General features: G+C 38.6%; 1 protein-coding gene across 2 annotated transcripts in view; it reads right to left on the reverse strand.

Annotated features, from left to right (window-relative positions):
• Positions 1-1,736: 1,736 nt before the first annotated feature.
• The window catches only part of tmem87b (transmembrane protein 87B), a 55,780-nt gene continuing 33,085 nt past the window's right edge, over positions 1,737-24,431 (reverse strand). Inside the window, exons 10-21 of one of the 2 annotated variants that reach the window (XM_087983702.1) lie at positions 24,135-24,318; positions 22,377-22,476; positions 21,637-21,730; positions 14,288-14,363; positions 11,012-11,116; positions 10,855-10,913; positions 8,922-9,025; positions 7,713-7,780; positions 7,318-7,385; positions 6,065-6,114; positions 5,318-5,348; positions 1,737-4,548 (exon numbers count right to left, since the gene is read on the reverse strand). In XM_087983702.1, coding sequence (XP_087839828.1) covers positions 4,507-4,548; positions 5,318-5,348; positions 6,065-6,114; positions 7,318-7,385; positions 7,713-7,780; positions 8,922-9,025; positions 10,855-10,913; positions 11,012-11,116; positions 14,288-14,363; positions 21,637-21,730; positions 22,377-22,476; positions 24,135-24,318 — 981 coding nt within the window. In that variant the 3' untranslated portion in view covers positions 1,737-4,506. Of the gene's footprint in view, positions 4,549-5,317; positions 5,349-6,064; positions 6,115-7,317; positions 7,386-7,712; positions 7,781-8,921; positions 9,026-10,854; positions 10,914-11,011; positions 11,117-14,287; positions 14,364-16,914; positions 16,991-21,636; positions 21,731-22,376; positions 22,477-24,134; positions 24,319-24,431 lie in introns of both variants that reach the window. The other variant, XM_087983693.1, reaches the window with a different exon arrangement.

A 24,431-nucleotide genomic window follows, 5' to 3' on the forward strand; every position in this document is an offset into this window, starting at 1 on the left:
TCCAATTATTTGTACTAGTGGGATTCAGATCCCTTCCCCACCAGGCAGTTACGAAAACTGTTGTCAGTTACATAATTAGATCTCACCTGCTCTGCAACAAAGACCTCAATTTGCTCCATTAACCCTGCCCTCAAACTTCTAAAGAGACTTTAGATTGGAAACATTTTGTAAAATGCAAAATTGCTGGCAAACAGTGATAGATTTTATACAAGATTAACCCCTTAAAATTGAACACTTAGTTCCTTTCACTAATTTAGTCTTACCATTCATATCAAGTTTGCTTTCTCAGAACTTGACTGTCCAGTCACGAAATGTTGCAGTGCAGTAGCAGTCCATCAACTTTGTATCCACTCTCCACAATGGTAATTTAGTTTGTATGTAAGTACATGGACTACAGTAAACAAGGTTGGCAGTTACAAATGCAGATTCTAATGTAGAATGATGATGTTGTGGAAATAGGACAAGACTGGGTGTTAAATATTCCTACGTATACATTGTTCAGGAAAGACAGAGAAGGAAGGAATGGAGGACGAGTGTTGGTTAAGAAGGACATGACAAGAGGTTGACAGGATGGAGTCAATTTGGCTGAATAAAGGGTGCAATTACATTACTCAGTGTAGTCTACAAACTACCAAGTAGTGAAAGGGATGTTGAGGAACAAATCTACAGGATAATTAGAGAAATGCCAATGTCGTGGAGTATTTGTAATGGGGGATTTAAATTATCCAAATATGGACTGGGATACTGGTACTGTAAAGTGTTTTTGATTGTGTTGAGGAGAGTTTCCTACAGTAGTATGTGTCCAATCCAACAAGGAAGGACATTGTCAGAAGTCACGTCACACCAGGTTATAGTTCAACAGGTTTATTTAAAATCCCAAGCTTTCAGAGTGCTGTTCCTTTGTCAGGTGAAGTCCACTCATGCTTTTCCTCCCTAAAGTCCATCACCACAAGCCTCCATTCCCTTTCCTTGCTAGATACTTTCAAACCAACCTGCACAGACATGTTGCTAAAAACTTCTGGAACCGGTAAGACTTGAAACTTGGGCCTCCTTAGAACCAAGGACAGTACCACTACATCTATGCAACACTTCTACCAGGTCCTGTGGTGGTGAGTTCCACATTCTTACCACTTTGGCTTCTTTCCAAGTTTGTATATAATTTCTTAGTGCTCATTGATAAGCTGTCATGATGCTTTTCCTCAGAAAACATTCTCTGAATCCAAAACCCATCAAATTTTTTTTTAAAAGGCCTCAATAACATCACCCCTTGGCTGTCTTTTGGTGAGAGAAAAGTAGTTCTAACCCATCATTGCTTCGCTGATATGTATAACCTCATTTCTAGTATTACCCTTGTAAATTCTCTCTGTACCCCTTCTTGTGTCCCTCTCCTTTTAATAATATCATGGCCAGAACTGTACACAGTACTCCAGAAGTGTGGTTTAAGCAAGGCGTCAATACAGAATAGTATGCATGCTGCACTCACCATCACCATGTGCTGAACTAAAATGTGATCCCTATCACATTGTAGATGCAAAATGGTACAATAGCTTGCTGATCAGTCATCATGTCGAAATTGCTGCAGATCTTCATCCAGATACATCTTATTAGATTTCTCATCTCATTTTCTTTCAATTTGTACAACTGAATTAAATGAATGATAGCTGGAAAGGCGAGCAATGTACTTATGGCCAAAACAAATCAAACACCTTTCTCAAATTAGAAAAGCAACTCAGAAGTGTGCTTTTGTATTACATTTAATGAAGTAAAAAAAACATTATTTTGAAATCTCTTCAGAGATAGGGATGTTTAATTTTGAAAATACAGAGTCAAACCATGATTTCACAGGTTATTGCTTTTGTGGAATTGTGGTTAATCATGTTATACTGTAATCAGTAGAAACAGAATTTGTAAGCATAATTTGTTCTTAAACAAGTTAAGACTATTAAGAGAAAGCAGTGAAAATGCACATTTCCTTTAACAAAAGAAAAATCTTTTTTGTGGAACGTTTGCAACAATGAAAGTGCAATCACCTGAAACCTAACTTTAAGAAACACAGCATTTATAACAAAATGATGGTGAAAGTACTCAGCAGGTCTGTCAACATCCGAAGACAGAGATGGAGTTAACATTTCAGAATTCTGAAGAAAGGTCAAAAACTGAAACATGAACGCGAGTGATTTTCCCATACGGAAAGTAGCAAGGGCATACAATGGAGAAAGTTGGCCCTAGACAGAAACTCACTCCCTTCTCGCCACATCAGCAATTTAAGTGCTGGGTGACAAGATCAACTGGGGAGCAATAAGTCATCAGTTAATAACCAGTGAAAGACCCAACTCACCAACTACTCGATCACCTGGTTCCCCAGCAAGTGAAAAACGTAGCGATCTCCCGACCATATTGGGGGCTGCCAATGCACCAATCATGGGGTGCAACAGTGTAGCTCACAGACCATCCTCCCCACAAGAAAAACAAACAGTCATACAACTGTTTGCCAGAGTGGACTAGGCTGCGGACTTTAGTCCAAAACGCCACTGGCAAAGCCTGAAATAGGTCAAAACCTCACCTGTTAGCTTTTAATATGGCAAGTTATTGTGCCTGTAGAGGTGGTGTGTTAAGTCACCACCAAACAATTTCCTTCTCCCAACCTCTCTTCCCCCCCCACCACCACCCCCACCCCACCCCACCACCATCAGTTTGGTTTCTCTCTCCAGACATTTCTGGATGTGCTGAATATTATCAGCATTTTCTATTTTTGTTTCAGTTTCTTGCTTGTTTCAAAATTCCAGCAGCAAATGTTTGACTTCATTTACAACATTCATAGATTGTTATTAATGTCACCATTTATTTGCATATTTAGTGGTTTGACATAAAAATATCTTGCAGAATTATCCAAAATAATTTCCCAGTTTAAAGACTTTCCATAGTACCCAGCAGAGGCTATTTAAAATGGTCCTCCTATTATCACAATTAAATTGATGCAAAAATAGAATTGTGCCTTTTGGTTGAACACTGGTAATTCTTCCACAGGGCACAGTTTTAAAACAGACAAGGACTGCAGCCATCATTAGGCAAAATGCAGGCAATTAAAAAATAAATAAAATACATTAACAAAGTTGTTATCAGCAACATCTTGATGGTGTGACATTGTGCCGTAGCATAGTGGGAGGACAGGTTTGCAACTGCCCACCGAACAAAGTTCTGATCTCAGCTGCAGTGCTTATTAAGGTAAAAAAAAGAGATAAAGTGAGAAGAGGGAGGAGTGGACCAAAAGAAAAGGATCACTTGCACCCGGGATACCGGTTTCTCACCTCTTCAGTGATCAGGAAGCCAGCTGGATCGAGGACCTGAAAAGAGGAACAACAGCATTGTGCCTATCTAAGCAGGACAATGCTTTCTTGCATAGGAAGAAAATAAATTTGAATTATTTTGTTTGACTGCACCAAAACAGCAAACCTTGACAAGAGCTAGTGCTGTTACTGCAGCAACGGCAAAGATTGAAGGCCTCAGATCAGCTGGCTACTTGTTTTGTGTTGCTAATAGGTGACTGATGAATTCAGTATTACAATAATGTTTGAGCAACGTCAATTTACATTTTACTAGTCCACTCAGATCTGCTTCACTAATCCATACATTTACAAATCAATATTTTCATTATTTAAAAACAAAGTACAATTGAGATAATGTAGAACATGACTCTGCAGGTGCTTCCTAACATCCATTTTTCTTCTAGCATGGGCACAACATTTGTTTTTATTTACAGAATATATTTACTAGTGTTCTTATAGCAATATTCATCCATTGTATCCATATTCAAAACAAAAGACAGTGATTCACACAGTATGCTGTGAGTAAATACTGCCAGAAACAGACACCAGCTTTATAGGTGGGTATGAACTTAAGACTTCTAAATTAATGCAAACAGAATATTTCAAGATACTTCTTGCAATTTATGTAGGCTAGCTTAATGAAATAATGTCTTAAGGATAAATTTCTAAATTAGCAACCCACAGAGGAGCATTTCATTCCAAGACGGAAGAAGAAATGATGAATTATAGAAAATTGAGTTCTCCTATCAATTTAGACGACTTGGGAGGTGCTGGTGTTGGACTGGAGTGGACAAAGTTAAAAATCACACCACCAGGTTATAGTCAGGTGGTTGATGAAGGAACGGTGCTCCAAAAGCTAGTGCTTCCAGATAAACCTGTTGTTGTGTGATTTTTAACTTGAAAGAGACTTGTAGCAAAATCTGTTTGCAGTGCATAATTAAGATATTTTACTATATGGACTTGTACATTTATTTACCTCAAAAACAAGTGTAAAAATAAAGTTAGAATGTGAAATTTCATACAAAGTAAACAAACATTCATTTTTCTCTCTCATAACCTGTTTAACAGCTCAAGTCATTTGCACGTTTCTTCATTTATTGTCCTTGGACCCCACATATTGCAGAAGTCACAGAGTCAAAGTGAATTTCACAGTAAACTCAGGCTCACATTGCACAAAACTTCATTCCATCTTTGACATTTCATATTTGGTTGTCATTATTTCCTAATTTGGAAAGAAAAACAACAAAATTAAAATTGGTCCTGTTTAGATTTTAAAACAAAAAGCTACATCTAGTTTCTATTCTTACACATAACTACGAAATGCCCAAGTTATGGAATTCTCTCCCTTTACCTTGCTGCTCCTCAACCTCACTTTCCTCTACTAAGGCACTTAAAATTTTTGTAAACTAATCTATTCTTATGTCATACTTTGTTTTACTGTGCTCCTGTGAAGCACCTTGGGATGTTTCATTATGTTAAAAGATGCTGAAAAAAAGTTGTTCTAGTCACTTTGTCATACCTTCCTTGACAAGCAGATTAATCTGGCAAATACGATCTCTGCAAAAACCACTATTCCACAACTATTGACAAGTCATAATTATCAGATACCACAAAATCCTTGATTTATCACATGAAAATTTGATTTATGAAATTCAGCTAGGTTCCTGTATGCATGCTAAACAGAACCTTAGAAATATGGAACCTGTCAAAACTCTGTACAGGCTACATGCACAGAACATTGTAACATGTGGTACACCCTGGCCTCCCTCAGGATAATACAAGCACATAATGATGGTATCATTACCTAGTTACGCTCTCAGCTGTACAGACTAGGTAAACAATAAACCATCTGGTAATTAAACAACATTGTTTTGACAGTTAGGAAGGGAGATGGAATGAACAACAAGAATGTTTCTGTTAGCAGCCAAACCCATTAGTGAACCGGGTATAAAGAATATAAAAGCATTATGCTCTTGGAGGAGTCTACTTACTTCATCTGAATCCAGCAACATTGGGAGTGCACTGAAACATGATTGAAAAAGCGATATTAGCAAATGAGGGCAGTCATGCTGGAATAATGGAAACAATATACTGCAATTGCAGAACACTAAAACCTCTAGATTTCTTTTGTGCTGCCTGCTTATCTCAATATATGGTACCCTTAAACTTTCTGGGTGGGTATTTACACACAGTGCTTTAGAAGAGGTCAGCTTGACACTGTGACCTATGTGATAAATTCACCACAAGTACACTCAGGTGCACAGCTCAAACAGAAAACTGCAGTCACTACAACTGGGAGTTACCGGTCTTTATTCAAGATTAACGGAATTACACTTAACAGGAGTAGATGAAATAATAAAACAACTAATGTTCAAGTACATAACTTTGCTTCTAGATTTCTAAATTAGACACCACATTGTAATGCTAGGGGGGGATAATAAGATGACAGATATTTATTCAGAAATATATGTAACACAAAAAAAATTAACAATGTTGGAAAGAATAGTTAAACATTGAAAACATGAGGTAAAAAGGGCTAGAGCAAACAGACATTTTAGTGCAGTTTTTTGATAAAGTTGCTGGAAAACAGTAGTAGCTGACACAAGGGAGCAACTTGAGCACCGAGATGTTAAAAAAATGGGACAGGCCATGAAGGTACAAAAAAGTATTTAAAAACTCAAAGCTTGGATGAGATCAGAAATAAAAGCCATAGAGATTTAATAAATGTTGATAATTACACATCTGCAACAGAAGGGATGTTCTCTTCTACCCACTTTAAATCTTCATCCTATTAAAGGAAAAGCAAATATCAAACCAACTTCTGAAAAAGTATACAAATCTGTACAATTTTGTAATAATTGTGTCAGAAAAGGAAAACAAACAATTTGTGAACACAAGATCGATTGGTAAAACCTGTTCAGGTCAATTTTGACCATACAATACAAATTCAAAGACAGTGAGGAAACAAGAAATCCCTGAGCAAGGAAAGCTGTCACACTGTTTAAGTTTACACTTCCAGAGTTTATGATTACTGTTCCTTCAACTTCACTCCCAAAATTACCTGATCCTCCCCACCACTTGAAGGAGGAGTTAGAGATATTCGAGAAGATATACTCTGGCAGGGATATAGAGAAACAGTGGAGAAGGTGACTCAAAGAGTTGATTAGAGTGAAAATGGTCTCCTGTGCCACAAGATTCCACAATTCAGATTAATACTGATATTCTTTCATGGAATTAGAATTTCACTTGCTCAGCCAGCATAACTCACCCATCTCCAGTAGACCTTGAGAAGGTGGTGAGCTGCCTTCTTGGACTATTGTATTTCATCTTGCAGAAGATACCACCATGCTGTTAAGAAGGGAATTCTAGGTTTTTTGATCTAGTGACAGTGAAGGAATGATGTACTAGTGGTAAGTTAGGATGGCATGTGGATTTATTTGGTGTTTTAACATTGTATAACATTCTAAGAGGAGGATCACAGGAGACAAATAAGGAGATATTAAATACTTGAGATAAGGAGATATTAAATACTTGATAGAAAAATATGTTTGAAGGGACATTTAAAAAAGAAGATTTTTTTTAAAAATGTGGAGAGCTTTTGAGAGAGAATTCTAGACCAGTAAACCAAAAGGATAGAATGCATGAGTACTTCAGTGGTTGGGTGGTTACCTGCTTGCTACTAACTGCTTGCTGTCATACACGTTAAGTTAGCCCAGATTTAAACTATCAGGAAAAGCAAACTGAAAACTCACACCACAGAGATCACTGAACTTTAATGAACAGCTTTCTTTGAACTTGTCAGCAAGCCCTGTTCCTTCACTGCTGATAGCAAAATGTAGGTCATTAATATGCAGAAACAGCTTGGCATTTGAAAACCAGGTGTTTAACAATCTTAACACAATTTCAATCTTATCCAGCATGAATACTTTATATCTGAATGTTTGCATCCATTGAGCCAGTGACATGAAAAACATGCAAAAATACTACTTACCATATTCGAACCTGGTTTTGCTGCACCATTAATCCTCACTTTGGACATGTTAACCTTTATTCCATCAGCTGTAGAGCACACAATCAAAAAAATGTCAATACTGAATGGAACAGACTGTTACAGTATATATTAAAAAGTAAAAGAAACAGAAAAAAAAAACAGACTTTAAGTTGACTTGAATCTAACAGGACTGTCTCAAAAGGTCAATTAACACATCAAGTTCAGAAAATTCACCTAATACAGTATGTACTCAAATACAGTTCATTGCTGCATAGTCTTTTTCACAGAAATAAACAATTTTACAAACTGTGATGAATACTTTGCTATGTTGTAGGACTTTCATTTACACCAAATTTACAGGTCAAAAATAGAAATTAAGTAAAACGTATATTTACCAAAGTTTGTTCCAACCAATTCATTCATTTCATCATCTGGGTCATCAATAAGTGGAGTAAATGCATATCTGAAGTTAAAATGGCACCCAAGAGAAATATAGAATCAGAAAATGAAACTTTCCCTTCTTTCAGTAGCCTCAATATATCTCAGGTGACACATCTGGTATGAGTTTAGACATTGCTGAAGGTATTACAACTCAACCTCACCAAGTAGAAGTTAATTATAGCATTCCTTTACCAACTTGGAAAACTGGTATTTCAACATGTCACAAATGACATTTTGACACCTTTTCCAAATGTAAAACTCAGTGACGCACATTTTATAATCCAAATTATTTGGTAGAAATTTTTAGCATTGAGCTTTCACAGCATTTTACAACTTTCAAACAGCATTATAAATAATTTAAGTTTAAAACTCAAAAAATCTCAAATATTTTTATCTCATTTTAATAGGATAACACAGCAAGCGGATTGTAAAATCTGAAGAATTGTGCATTTCAAATTCATAACACCAGCAGCTCAGATTAAACAATACTGAAATGCTCAGACATTCTCTGAAGCACTCTGAATACTAGAACGTTCACTTTGGGCAGTGGTGAACCCTCAATACGAGATTAAAACAAGTTAGCGGGAAAAGTTCAATTAACTTTCAGACACATACTAAAACAGTCAAGAAACGTAATCTAGCCTTTTCTGTGCACAACGCATGGGAAAGAGGCTTGTCCCCTCTGACTTCACCTTATCACAAAGAAGAAAAAGGTAAATTGAATCAGGGTGCTTTTGTATGTGTTGCTGTTAACAATTAAATGGCAGCTTAGCAAACAGATTTAGAACAAATCACTTACCCAAAACTATAAAATAGCAATGAAACTAAAGAAAATCAAAAGCAAACAATAGAAATCAAAATCTAGGTTCTAGATTAGAGTGGTGCTGGAAAAGCACAGCAATTAAAGCAGCATCTGAGCAGGAAAATCGACGTTTCGGGCAAAAGCCCTTCATAGTTATTCCTGATTAAGGGTTTTTGCCCAAAACGTCGATTATCCTGCTCCTTGGATGCTGCCTGAACTGCTGTGCTTTTCCAGCACCACTCTAATCTAGAATCTGGTTTCCAGCATCTGCAGTCATTGTTTTTACCTGATAGAAATCAAAAGCAAAAGACAGAAACTCAAAAAATATTTCAAATGTATACAGGACATTAGAAACTTATACCTCTGATTATTTGCTGATGGTCTCCAGAGGAACATTATGACTAGGAGAATGACAGAAAAAAGGAATCTCCAGAAAGCATCATCAACCCACAGTTCCATCCAATCCTAGTAATTTTTGAAAGACATAAAAAGTGGCTCATGTTCCATATCAATTTAAACAAATTGAAATTTTGAATTAAAACACTCAAAATACCACAATCACAAAAGACTGCCAACAATTTCTAACAGAGGTAGAAACATAGAAAATAGGTGCAGGAGTAGGCCATTCGGCCCTTTGAGCCTGCATCACCATTCAGTATGATCATGGTTGATCAAACAATCTCAGTACCCCAGTTTTCTCTCCATACTCCTTAATCCCTTTAGCCGCAAGAGCCACATCCCACGCTCTCTGGAAATTTCTCTAATAAACTGGCCCCAACAGCTTCCTGTGGAACAGAACTCTACAGGTTCACTACTCTAAGTGCAGAAATTCTTCCTCATCTCAGTTCTGAATGGCTTACCCCAAATTCTTCAAATGAACTTTAAATTAGGTGTCAGATGTTTTTATGGACTCTGCAGTGGGGAGAATATGAATTATAATTTAAAGTCTGGCAAGAAATTGCTACGGTTGTACAGGTCCTAACAAAATTTGAGGAAAATGATGTGGAGGAATTCTTCACATCACTTGAGAAAATAGACAAATGAACTGAGCAAAAGAAGACTGTATGCTGCTCATGCAGAGTAAGTTGACAGGTGAAGCACTTCTGATAGTGAAGTATATTAGGATTATAAAGCTACAACAAAAAGCAATGGTTCATGGAGTTAAGGAGGCAGCTGAGGCAAAGCTAATTTGAATTCGAATGAGTTAAACAAAGGTGGACACAAGCATTAAAAACTTAAGAGATTATTCTCCAAGAAGAATTTAAAACCAGCTTCTGTAATAAGAACCTCTATTGAGGACGAAGGGTAAACTGCTCGACACGCAGGCTGATAGAGTCAGGAGTCATATGCAGTGAAGATACTAAAGCTCTCCCTAATTGAGATTTCAGTGCAGTCCTGCCAGAGCAAATCAAGTTCTTTTTAAGCAAGTGCTCATAATCTCAAGTTTATTTTAAAATTTCCTAAACTGTATGTGGTTTATTGCTTGCACTATAATCCCAATAACTTAATTTTTAGACTTCCTAGCTATACACGTTATGCCTGAGGACAAGCAGACAATCTATTTCCAAGCCTTCATTCTGTAAAGCAGCTAAAACACAAATTAAGGATGTGATCCCAGTATTTAAAGTTAGTAGATTTGAACCAAGCAAGCATTTTGACCTAGTATACTGCTGCAGATGGCAGAAAATGGCCATAGTTCCTTTTTTGATTAATGTCTGTCATAGTAGTCAGATATCTGTCCAGAGTTAGGATATCTGCCAACAGTCACCATCGACAGATAATAATAATCTTCATGTCTTCCAGCAATTTGTATGCAAGGAAATTTGCAGTTCAACTTAATTTATGTCAAGGGACATGCTCTATAGTTTTGTCAGCATACCCACTTGAAAGTGGATAGTTGTAGAGCTGTTCTTTCCTATGGCAATTCTAACAAAATAATTGCTTGCCCATTTCCTTGGAGCAGCAGGGCCGAACAGAATTGTGACCTTCAAAGCTAAATAATTAATTTTATCAAATATTGATGCTAGTATTGTTGACACAGTAGGTCAGACATAATACTGAAGCACTAATTCTATTTCTAAAAACATTAACACTCAAGTGACTGAATTAATTTAGTATCTTTTACTGTTTATTGTTATGATTGGTTTAGTTAAATCAAGTGTTAAGAGGACTCCACAACAATTTGAAAATGTGATCAATAAACATGCATTCCACTTGACATGCAGTATATTTGGAAGGTTCTGACAGAAAACTGCAAAAGAGAAATTGATAAGTAAAATGTTTTCATGACTTACTGACTGACATGCTGTTAATCTGAATTTTTTGGTTGTCCATACCATAAACCCAACTGACGCTAGAAAATTAAGACAGACAGTTTCATTAATACACATGAGAAACCATAACTAGTCACTTCAACTGAAAACCCTGAATAGACTGGAAATAAGGACTTACCTACTATTGCCAAAATCAACATATTAGTAAAATGTCTGTAGAGCGACAGCTTCACTGTATTTTTCCTTAATTTTAGAGTCCTAATTGTTTGAGCTAAACTGACAAATATGTGACAATGGTTAAGGAAAATAGCTTTAACAAGGACTATATTACTCTATGCATCATTAAAACACTCTCATGAGAATATTCAAATCCAACCCTTCAACTTGAATCTCAGAATTTGCTGTTACATTTCCATTGAGAAAACCCTAAACCAAAATAATCAAATTTATCAAAAAACACCCACAACTGAAGAAATGAGCAACAGGGTTCTAATTGGAGCTTTTCCTTCAACATAATTCAGAATGAATGCAAATTAAAAACGAAATAACAGGTCAAATAAAAATCTCACTTTAAATAGCTGATTCAGCAAAGCTGCATTTTCTTTGAGTACCCCTGGCAAGGCAAGTATTTGTGGCTCAACCGTAATTGCCTAGAACCGAGTGTCTTGCTGGGTCATTTCGGAGTCAACTTTTAGGTCTGGAGTCAGATGATGGCCAGACTGGCTAAGACTGATAGATTACTTTCCCGAAAAGATATTAGTCAACTAGATGCTTTAAAAAAAAAATGAAATCAAGATGGTTTCACGCTCACCATTGTGAAAACTAATTTTCAATTCCAGCTTTATCAATTGAATTTAGATTCTACCAGCTGCCATGGCGAGATTAGATCCCATGTCTCCAAAGTATTAGCTTGGGCTTCTGGATCACTAGTCTATTTAACATTATCGCCTCATTGCCATTTCCTCATCATAGAGAATGCCAAATACCCACATTTCACACACAAATGTCATGTTGGGTAGCTACACAGTCCCATATATTTTTTTAATACACATTAGACTAAAGCTTTCACTGCTGAATTTCATGAATACAATTATCACTAATAAGGCTCACATAAAACCTAACTACTTCAAAATTTCCAACTAAATAACAGCATGGACCATTGAATAATACTGTGCACTTTAAAAAGGAGGTAAATAGAAGTGTTTGAAAATAAAACAAGCAAATTTTCTCCAACCACACAAGAAGCTCAACACAATCCAGGACAAAGCAACCCACTTCATCACACCACATCCACTCCCTCCAACGCCAATGCACGGAAGCAGCAGTCCATGCCATCGACAAAATTCACCGAAAGGTCTCTGTAAAGCACCTTCCAAACCCTGACAACCAGCACATAGAAGGATCTGGGCAGCAGATACATGGGAATACTAATCATCGCCAAGTTATCATTCACGTGATTTGTCATCCTCACTTGGAACTATGTTGCTGTTCCCTCTGCCTTGCTGGGTCAAAATCCTAGAACTGTCTCCCTAACAGCAGTTCAAGGCAGCAGCTCGCTACCAACTCAAGGGCAACTATTGATCCACTATGTACAAATGCTTTGTTCCAAAACGTCAGTCATGCTTACACTTTAATATAGCAAAATACTCACTCTTGGTCACCATTTCACTGAAACATCAAGAATAAATATAAAGTTAAAATCACAACACCAGGTTATACTCCCACAGGTTTATTTGGAAGCACTAGCTTTAGGAGTGCTGCCCCTTCATCAGGTGGTTGTGAAGAATAAGATCATAAGACACAGAATTTTTGTCTTATAATCTTATACTCCACAACTACCTGAAGGAGCAGCACTCAGAAAGCTAGTGCTTCCAAATAAACCTGTTAGACTATAACCTGGTGTCGTGATTTTTAACTTTGTACGCCCCAGTCCAACAACAGCATCTCCAAATCAAGAATAAATATAGCCATAAGCTAAGCAAATGGCAGCTACTAGCCATGAGCAGGAGTCTTCAAATCCATACCAGTGAAAATAACTGATTTTTCCAAACCATTTTCAGACAGCTTACACAGGCACCTACCAACACATGCATTCCCCCAGCCTCAACTTCTGAACAACTCAAAATACTTCAATAAGTAACTTTTAAGTGTAGAATGAATTTGTAGTGAGTGTTTTTGCAAAATAAAATCAATTACAACAAATTAAAATAAGGTTTTTTTTAAATAAAACCATTTTTAAAATAAAACCATATTAATAGTGAAGATAAAAAAGGTATCAAAAATTAAACAAGAGGGAGCTTTGGTTGATACTGCTGGACATGAATAGAGACAAGGGGCAAGTTTACACATTGAACTTGTACTTTATATTACAGCTCTTTGGAAACTACCTTCTTTCCAGTGATATTAGATTTGCTCGAAATGATGGGTCCAATAGTTGGAATCACTGGTGTTATTCAATAACAGGTATATATCAAATTGCTGTACAAATCCCAACTACTATCAAAACACAAAATAAGACAGTTTCATCCTGTGATGTTACTGGTGAAATTTCTGGTCATTTTTAATCTCCATGTACAGTGGCCATGGATGAATATTTTCAAAGTCTCAGGTTGAATACTTGGACAGAGCTACTAACATTTTAGTAACTGAACCTCCAGGCAAAGGAACTTTGTATCAGAGTGTAAAACGTAGCTTAGTAAAGCTGGAAAAATAATGTTTTGCACCATCTTCTAGCAACTGTCGATAACAATTCTGCATTTCAAAAAGTCACAAATTTTTCTTACTTTCTCAAACAAGCATCTGTTAGTAGAATGGAAAAGTAAACATGCACTTGACAAACCATTTTACAATCAAATCAATTTTTTTTGTGCAGTGATATCCTGTTTGGGTAGACATGGCAACTTGCACTCAGATTCCCCAAGACAACAAACAAGTTGAATGAACATGCTAACCTTCTGTTTTGCTCATGGCCTCAGAGTAAAATATGGTCAGCCCACTGGGAGAACTCATTGTTCCTCCTCAAACATTACCCTGGGATCTTGTGCTTTACCTGAACAGATATACATACATGCAGTGATGTTTCATCCTTCTATTCCCGCAGCACTGCAGTTATCCAAGATTATGCACTTCATGAATGAGACATTAGTATCACCATTACCAACTTAATCAAATTTTACACAAGTATCTACAAAAATTGAGAGAAACAAAAGCAATAATCTTTTCTAAAGAATGCATCTTGTTCAAATAATGGATCTTGTTGGGCATTTCAGATATAAACTCAACCCTGCCTTTCAAGGAAAAGATATACAGAACAGATTGAAGTGACTTTTGCTGAACAATCAATTTAGAAACAAGTGAGAACAATTTACCATTAGTATGAAGTTTTAGATTCAGAATGCAAAACAGAGGTGTGAATTTAAGACACGAGATCAGAAGCAATGATTATTATTAAAGGATATCCACCAGCACAAGCCAGAATCAAGCAAAGCCAATGGGATATTGGACAAAAGCTCAAAACCAGATTTCTTTCCCTAGAAAGTTAAAATGTTAAACAATTCCAGTTAGAGAGAGAGAAAGAAAGCACACAGTTTAAAGACAAAAGCAGCAGTTGACAATCAATAACAAGAAAACTAACTGACAATAGATTGAGAGAGAATTCTTTCCAAGACTTGTTTGCTGAGAAAATACCCAGTGTGTAACAATACAACAAGCAATTTATCACAAAAACAGAAGCCCAAATCATTCAGTGCTTGACAGCTCTGATCAAATAACAGGTTCTAACGAAGGTTGTTCATAAGCAAAATTATACATCAAATGTCTTTTATAATCATCATTCGATTGAGGGAAGGGCAGTAAATACTGGTCCAATCAGTATAGCCCACATCTTCTAAAAAAAAATCATGTTGTCTAGCAGCAGTCCAACATTGAAAATAATCTCAATTGTGATATAAATAAACTTTGTCATGGATAGCAGTACATACTATGAGTCAGGCCAAATTCTTTATTGCTCTGTGCATGTCTAGTTGGCCTTATTTATGTGAGATTGCAGCTTGATGTTAAACATTAATTCTGAATCTACTGCAATTAGTAAAATGCTCCAATAAACAAATGCTATCAAGCACATGAGAATGAGGACACCAAGTTCCAAAATATATAAAAAATGAATGTCTGCCTTAATTCCTACAGGTTCACAAAATTGAAAGTCATAAAACATTCAGCAATTTACTGTACATTGGAGATGTTTAATCCACTGAAGAGCTAAAATTCATAATTGCATGTAGCAACACCACAATTCCGGGTCAGAATGAAGATGACTAAGTACGTTGTGCCACGAGACAACATTGCTATCAGTGATGTTACACACAAATTATCTGAAGTTAATAACATTTTGCTGGTGAATTAAACAATTTACAACATGGAGCTATCATGTCATCATTGGATTTTTTTTAACTGGGAGAAGTTGCTGCTGTGTCATTTTTGCATAAGTACCTTTTGTTGCCCTTCGAGAGGTTTTGTTTTAAAAAGATTGCAATGGACTATGTTTGCATATTTGTAGAACAGATGTGTTTGCTTATATTCTGCCTCACCTCCCATTTATTACCAAGCAGAGTAGGGCCAACAGTTGTTCTAAAGTTATATCGGTGCTGCTTTTATCTATGCTTACAATTGCATCCTCATGATTCACCTCCCTTTCAGAGCCTAAACTCTGTTCAAAGAAATTTAGTGTAGATATGGTGGTACTGATTTGATGGGCCAAAGAGCCTCTCCTATACCGTATGATCCCATAATTTTTAACAAATTATGTAAAAAAAACAAATTCGTAATTGTGATGTAATCCAACAGAGGAATTAAGAAACAGAACTTGCTCCCATGGTGGGAATGTTTGGATGAACGCTGTGGACTTTCTTAAAATAAAAAATCTTGTGGCTGGTAGTTACTGTGTGAGAAATTAAACACATTTATCACAAGATTGATCTATTGTTATTACCTGTCTACTTTAGAGTCTGTTAACCTCATTAAAAAAGGATCAATACAAAACCTTGGGCAGAACAAAATTCTCAAGACTACCAATACTACTTTTATTTGGCTTCATACATGGAGCACACATAAGTTTTGAGGAAAGCAGTATCCATAAATTTGCAGTGCTTGAAATGATTGGTTTAATATCGCTAGCAATAGTTCCTACATAAATTGTAAGTGCTTGGTATCTGTGTATAATGGGAATTGATTGAAACAAAATGGAGGATAGGCTTCGGAGGGTTCTCTCTTTTATTCATTTTTGGGATGTGGAGATCACCGCATGGCCAGAAATCACCGCCCACCCCTAAGTATCCTGAAGGTGGTGATAAGTTGCATTTCAAACAAAGACAATAGCGTGCCATAATATTTGCTTGAAGTGGTGTGACACGTGGTTTACTAGGTCATTTCAGAAAGTACTTAGGAGTAAAATACCCTTCTGACATGTCTAAAGTCACATATAGGCCAAACCTGGCAGGGATATTTAAAGGACAATAGCCAACCATTTTCCTGGCACTATCTTAAATTTATAGACATAATTTCAGTGCCAGATTTATCATTCCAGATTTATTTACTCAAAGTGATATTCTCACAATGCCATGGTGGGACTGATCACTAACTTTCCAGATTAATGAGGCCAGGCCTTAGTTGCTTGCCCAGTAACAGAGCAACAATGCTGTTACAGTATTATTGTTAAACTCCAGTACTGCATCAGAAATAAACTAAATGCTACTGGTGGGCTTGAAATCATAGCAGAAACTGATCAAAAGGCAAGGAATAACTCTGCCACTGTACGAAATTACATCATCAAAAAATAAAGATCACTCTGGTCTGAACTTTCAACTTTAGAGAGAGTCAACTGGCAATACGGAATCAGCCAACCATTAAACCTATTGCATGATGTTACTTTCGACTGAAGCAGAGTGTGTATGAACAACCAACAATACTGACATCTTCCATTTTATACCAATATCGAAGTTGGAAGTTCTGTCCATAATCCCTTAAGCAAGAACCATTCATTTTAAGATCAATACTTTTTAAGAAATCATAAGAAGCTTTCGAAGGATATGAACCACACAAAACAGGAGTCAATTAATGCTAAAGCTATGTCAGCCACCAAAACTGGCACACTTCTTCGATCCTGCAGTATTAAAGAAAGCATATGTTAGATTTTCTTCGAATTGGTTTTGATAGGATAAAAGAAAATAGGTCAGTTTAAATGTTGGACAATTTTCATGGACGAACAAATTAAACTTCAAAATTGAATAATAGATAGGAGATTAATCCCTAGTTTGCTGACAGAATTAAGCTTTATCACAATTAAACCGATTAGCAGACAATATCTACAATGATACAGCAACTTCAACTTAAATGTTTTCCTTCCCCCCACCTCACCCTGTGACTTTTTTTTTTCATTCATTTACAGGAGGGCATCACTGGTGAGGCCAGCGTTTATTACCATGAATAGGGATGGGCAATCATTAAACTCTTAATCCCTGATATTTATTGAATTCAAATTTCACCATCTGCTGTGATGGGATTCAAACCCAGGTCCCCAGAACATTACCTGGGTCTCTGGATTAGACTGGACACCTCCTAGCAGAGCACTTTAGGGAACATCTCTGGGACACCCTCACCAATCACCCACCCTGCCCTGCGGCCCAACATTTCAACTCAGCTGAGGACATGGAGATCCTGGGCTTCCTTCACCGCAACTCCCTCAGCACCCGACACCTGGGAGGAAGAACACCTCATCTTCCGCCTCGGAACACTTCAACCCCAGGGCATCAATGTGGACTTCACCAGTTTCCTCATTTCCTCTTCCCCCACCTCATCCCAGCTCCAAACTTCCAGCTCAGCACTGTCCCCATGACTTGTCCTACCTGCCTACCTTCCTTTGCACCTATCCACTCCACCCTCCTCTCTGACCTATCACCTTCAGCCCATCTCCATTCACCTATTGTACTCTTTGCTACCTTCCCCCACTCTCCTCCCTGACTTATCACCTTCATCCCCACCCCCATTCACCTATGGTACTATGCTACTTTCTCCCCACCCTCACCCTCCTCTCATTTATCTCTCCACCCTGAAGGCACTCTGCCTGTATTCCTGATGAAGGGCTTTTGCCCGAAACGTCAATTTTACTGCTCCTCGGATGCTGCCTAAACTGCTGTGCTCTTCCAGCACCACTCTAATCCAGTCTCTGGATTAACAGTCCAGCAGTAATACCACTTTGCTATTGCATCCCCATATTGCTGTGTTTAAGTGCTGCACCATGGAATAATGCAATACAGGCTTGCGAGATCCTGCATTATTATTAAGGGGAGAGAACAGCAAGTGAAACAGGAGTGAAAATATCAACCGATCAGGAAGGCTATCAATTCATCCAAAAAAAAAAACCTCCAGAAATCCATTCCACATTCAAGAGTTTAAATGTTTCCAAGACTTTCACCTTCACTTCAAATCGACCTTTTCTATGCAATTTTTTCTGGACCTCTGAGGCAATTTCTCAAATTGCTTATTCTAAAAGTTGGAGAGCTATTTGGGCCTTCTCAAAGAATTCAAGGATTTGTATGCCTGTTTTATGACTGAATGACCAGAACTGGATACAGTATGAAATATTTAATCTTATTGGATAACTAGGCAGTTTGTTTCCTTCAACGATTTAGATGTATAGTTCAGCATTGCATGTGTCTTTTTGACTGGGGCTCAATAATCATTTAACATGTTTAGTTTGACTTTTTAAAAAAAAATTTCAAAGTAATTTTGATCCAATTAAAATTGTTTGAAAAATTCTTCACATTACTAAAAATGGAGTGACACAAGGATCGGTGCTGGGTCCTCTACTTTTTGTCATTTACATAAATGATTTGGATGCGAGCATAAGAGGTACAGTTAGCAAGTTTGCAGATGACACCAACATTGGAGGTGTAGTGGACAGTGAAGACAGTTACCTCAGATTACAACAGAATCTTGGTCAGATGGGCCAATGGGCTGAGAAGTGGCAGATGGAGTTTAATTCAGGTAAATGCGAGGTGCTGCATTTTGGGAAAGCAAATCTTAGCAGGACTTATACCCTTAATGGTAAGGTCCTAGGAAGTGTTGCTGAACAAAGAGACCTTGGAGTGCAGGTTCGTAGCTCCTTGAAAGTGGAGTCGCAGGTAGATAGGATAGTGAAGGAGGAGAAAGCGAGGTCTGCAGATGCTGGAGATCAGAGCCGGAGATGTGTTGCTGGAAAAGCGCAGCAGGTCAGGCAGCATCCAGGGAACAGGAGAATCGATGTTTCGGGCATAAGCCCTTCTTCAGGAATGAGGAAAGTTTGTCCAGCAGGCTAAGATAAAAGGTAGGGAGGAGGGACTTGGGGGAGGGGCGTCGGAAATGTGATAGGTGGAAAGAGGTCAAGGTGAGGGTGATAGGTCAGACTGGAGTGGGGGCGGAGAGGTCGGGAAGAAGATTGCAGGTTAGGAAGGCGGTGCTGAATTTGATGGATTTGACTGAGACAGGGTGGGGGGAGGGGAAATGAGGAAACTGGTGAAATCCGAGTTCATCCCTTGTGGTTGGAGGGTTCCTAGCCGGAAGATGAGGCGTTCTTCCTCCAACCGTCGTTTTGTTGTGGTCTGACGATGGACTACACCTCCTCCCATCCTGCCCCCTGTAAAAACGCCGCTACCTGGACTACACCTCCTCCCATCCTGCCCCCTGTAAAAACGCCGCTACCTGGACTACACCTCCTCCCATCCTGCCCCCTGTAAAAACGTCATCCCATTCTCCCAATTCCTTCCACTCCGCCGCATCTGCTCCCAGGAGGACCAGTTCCAAAAACGCACAACCCAGATGGCCTCCTTCTTCAAGGACCGCAATTTCCCCCCCGACGTGGTCGACGATGCCCTCCACCGCATCTCTTCCACTTCCCGCTCCTCCGCCCTTGAACCCCGCGCCTCCAACCACCACCAGGACAGAACCCCACTGGTCCTCACCTACCACCCCACCAATCTCCATGTACAGCGCATCATCCGCCGTCATTTCCGCTACCTCCAAACGGACCCCACCAGCAAGGATATATTTCCCTCCCCTCCCCTATCAGCATTCCGTAAAGACCACTCCCTCCGTGACTCCCTCGTCAGATCCACACCCCCCACCAACCCAACCTCCACTCCCGGCACCTTCCCCTGCAACCGCAGGAGGTGCAAGACTTGCGCCCACACCTCCCCCCTCACCTCCCTCCAAGGCCCCAAAGGAAACTTCCATATCCGCCACAGATTCACCTGCACCTCCACACATATCATCTATTACATCCTCTGCACCCGATGTGGCCTCCTCTACATTGGGGAGACAGGCCGGCTACTTGCGGAGCGTTTCAGAGAACACCTCTGGGACACCCGGACCAACCAACCCAACCACCCTGTAGCTCAACATTTCAATTCCCCCTCCCACTCCACCAAGGACATGCAGGTCTTTGGACTCCTCCATCGTCAGACCACAACAAAACGACGGTTGGAGGAAGAACGCCTCATCTTCCGGCTAGGAACCCTCCAACCACAAGGGATGAACTCGGATTTCACCAGTTTCCTCATTTCCCCTCCCCCCACCCTGTCTCAGTCAAATCCATCAAATTCAGCACCGCCTTCCTAACCTGAGATCTTCTTCCCGACCTCTCCGCCCCCACCCCAGTCTGACCTATCACCCTCACCTTGACCTTTTTCCACCTATCACTTTTCCGACGCCCCTCCCCCAAGTCCCTCCTCCCTACCTTTTATCTTAGCCTGCTGGACAAACTTTCCTCATTCCTGAAGAAGGGCTTATGCCCGAAACGTCGATTCTCCTGTTCCATAGTGAAGGAGGAGTTTGGTATGCTTTCCTTTATTGGTCAGAGTATTGAGTACATGATTTGGGAGGTCATTTTGAGGCTGTACAGGACATTTGTTAGGCACTGTTGGAATTTTGCATGCAATTCTGGTCTCCTTCCTATTGGAAAGATGTGAAACTTGAAAGGGTTCAGAAAAGATTTAAGGATGTTGCCAGGGTTGGAGGATTTGAGCTATAGGGAGAGCTTGAACAGGCTGGGGATGTTTTCACTGGAGGCGGAGGGGTGACCTTATAGAGGTTTACAAAATTATGAGGGGCATAGATAGGATAAATAGACAAAGTCTTTTCCCTGGAGTCGGGGAGTCCAGAACTAGAGGGCATAGGTTTAGGGTGAGAGGGGAAGATATAAAAGAGACCTAAGGGACACCGTTTTCATGCAGAGGGTAGTACGTGTATGGAATGAGCTGCCAGAGGATGTGGAGGAGGCCGGTACAATTGCAACATTTAAGAGGCATTTGGATGGGTATATGAATAGGAAGGGTTTGGAGGGATATGGGCCGGGTGCTGGCAGGTGGGACTAGATTGGGTTGGGATATCTGGTCGGTATGGACAGGCTGGACCGAAGGGTCTGTTTCCATGCTGTACATCTCTATGACTCTAAATAAAAAAAATCACTTAAAAAAAAAAAAGTGGCTCATGGAGGGTATTTGTACACAATTCAGGAGGCTCTAACATTGCTGTTTTTAAAAAAAAAAAGTACATGGTACGAGACACTCAGCTTTCGTCTTATACTTCATTTAAACTTAAGGTCCCCATTTCACCATAAAACATGTTTGTATAAATTTAGAGCATCTGAAATGAGAAAAACAGGTCAAAAGAGAAGGTTTGAGTAAATCATACCATCAGTTCTCTATTTTACAGAATTAAGCTGTGTGAGGCAGTTTCAAAAAATCTAAATTAAAAATAATTGGTTGACTTTACCCCTGTAATTCTCAAGACTCCTTCGACAGCTGCAAAAACCAGGTACAGTGCTCCCAAACCAATTACTCTGTGCATTACTGTGCCCAATCGAGGTCTGTATAAGTGATACAATAGTTAAAGAGATGCACTTCAAATATATTTCCTTTTAACAATGAACTGTTTCGGTCATTGAGGAAAATGCGAAGGCCATTTAGTCTTTTAAAAAAAAGATCAGCCACCATTCAACATCATGGTTGTTCAGCAATCCTCTTGTCCATGTGTCTTAGCAGTTTTAGCTAACATCAGTCAGTAGATCAGTTGTCAATTTAAAAACTGATATAATTAATTACCATATGAGGAAGAGTCAAACATTCATGACCCACTCCATAGGAACAGGAGTTGGCCATTCAGCGCCTCAAGCCTATTCTGACTTTTAATAAGATCATAGCTGATCTGTGCCCTAACTTCACATACATGCTTTTAAAGAAGTGTTTCACTTACTGACTGGTCTGGTTCTAATATTTTGACTATATCACTAACCTGGACTCTGAAAGAAGCATAAATAATTTCTCCCCATCTACCAGATTTGTTCCCCTTAGTATCTTGAAACTTTTCATCAAATCATTGCTTAAACTTTATAAATTCCAGGAAATACAATGCTCGTTTGTTTAGTCATACCTCGTAACCTAACCCTTGCAGTAAATTTATACCGACTTCTCTCCTATCCACTTAAATTGAAACTCATTTGGGTAAATACTTACTTAACTATTCCATATCCCAAGCTTACAATAATCACAAGGAGCCGAGCCAATGTCCTTTTCATTGCAGAAATAAGCTCCGCAAAAATTAGAAGACCTTGCACTGTAGGGAAAAACAAACCCATTAGGTGCCTCCGAAACAGTTTAAGTACAGTAAATTAGATTAGATTACTTCCAGTGTAGAAACAGGCCCTTCGGCCCAACAAGTCCACACCAACCCACCAAAGCACAACCCACCCATACCCCTACCCTAACACTACGGGCAATTCACCTGACCTGCACATCTTTGGACTGTGGGAGGAAACCGGAGCACCCGGAGGAAACCCACACAGACACGGGGAGAATGTGCAAACTCCACACAGTCAGTCGCCTGAGGCGGGAATTGAACCCAGGTCTCCAGCGCTGTGAGGCAGCAGTGCTAATCACTGTGCCACCGTGCCGCCCATTAAAAACAAGGAAGTGGAAGGATGTTACTAAGAGGTCAGGTTCACCTTTACAAATAAGAGAAGAAAAGCAGAAGCATTGCCAGAGATGCATTCACACACTGCCAAATTAAGCAAACTCCCAGGAGCATATCATCAGCTTACTACGTTGAGGTCCAAAACTCTTCAAACTAAAGAACACCAATTTCTTTCTTCATCAGCAAGTTTTTAATAAACTTATCCAGTTTGCTGGACTTTGTTTGACTTTTAACACTATTTTTGAGGCCATTGAAGGACTTCAAAAAGCTTAAAATAAAACACAGAACTGAAGATATCGAGATCTGAAACAAACAAAAATAGAAATTTCTGGAGAAATTCAACAGATCTGGTAGTATCTATGAAACGAAAGCAGAGTTAACATTTTAAGTCCAGTTCTGAAGAGTCATGATCTCAAAGCATTAACTGCTTTTCTCCACAGATGCTGCCAGATCTGCTGAGTTTCTCCAACACTTTGTTTTTGTTTGTGACTTTAAAATGTTTTCTTGTTTGAATTCATCTTTTACAGACACAACAGAAAGTAAATGAAATTTCAATAGGGAGAAAATAAAGAATGTGCATATCATGACAACCAGCTCTAATAAGTGATGAACATATTTTGACAGTGACCCAATATTCTTACATCACCTCAATGAACCTTTAATAGCATATGGAGTACACAGGAAGATTTATTTTTACACAAAATCAATTCTATGATTCCCCAAAGGAAAGTGGCATTTCATTTACATCAGTTTAGATATTCAAAATCATATTTTCAATTTTCCTTGCAAAAAGACCTATCAGCTAATATTTATTCACATCATCATTTTGCACACATACTATTGATGAAACAGGATACAGCAAATAGCATTAATGCAATTATATCAGTTTTCCACAAGAAGGGAAGAAACTTAATGGAGTGAATTCTAGGATCTTGCATCTATATTGACAGAAGCACTGAAAATTATCTGCAAAGACAGCAATCTAAGAAACTTGATGCACCATTTAATTCAAAGTGCTCTCCAGCCAGATTGTATGACCTAGTCAAGATGGTGAATAAGAAAACAATATCAAGACTTAGGTCACTTTCAAACTGACTATGAACATACGTGTACTTTAGCTTGTAAGATGCATGCACATCTAATTAATGACTTCTCTAGTGTAAAGATCAGAATCAAAACAGATCGAGTCCTAAGCTATTTCATTTCTAGAAAAAGTGTTGAATGCTTGAACCTGTGTGTGTCACATTTAATGTATTAATCAATGTCACTCAATGATTGAGCAGAGCAAGAATTAAACATACCAGATACCCCACGAGTATTAGTGTTCTGATATTCTGCATAGAAAACAGCTTTTTCCAGCATCCCAAGAAAAATAACTCCAGCTATCCAAAACTGGATTCTCAATAAGTCTTTCCAGTAACACGCAGACCAGAACAACCACAAGATGCCATAAATTATGTATAGGATGCACATCACCATATAAAACTGTAAGAAGAACAAATACACAATATTTGAAACAATATTCAAAATTAGTGCAAATGACCAAACATAAAATACAAAATTTAGATCCAGAACAACAGATCATAAATACACACAGG

Source organism: Chiloscyllium plagiosum, unplaced genomic scaffold (genome assembly GCF_037043375.1).
Source record: "Chiloscyllium plagiosum isolate Xiang-an unplaced genomic scaffold, Cpla_swu_hap1 HiC_scaffold_3, whole genome shotgun sequence".
In the NCBI taxonomy this organism is placed as follows: domain Eukaryota; kingdom Metazoa; phylum Chordata; class Chondrichthyes; order Orectolobiformes; family Hemiscylliidae; genus Chiloscyllium; species Chiloscyllium plagiosum.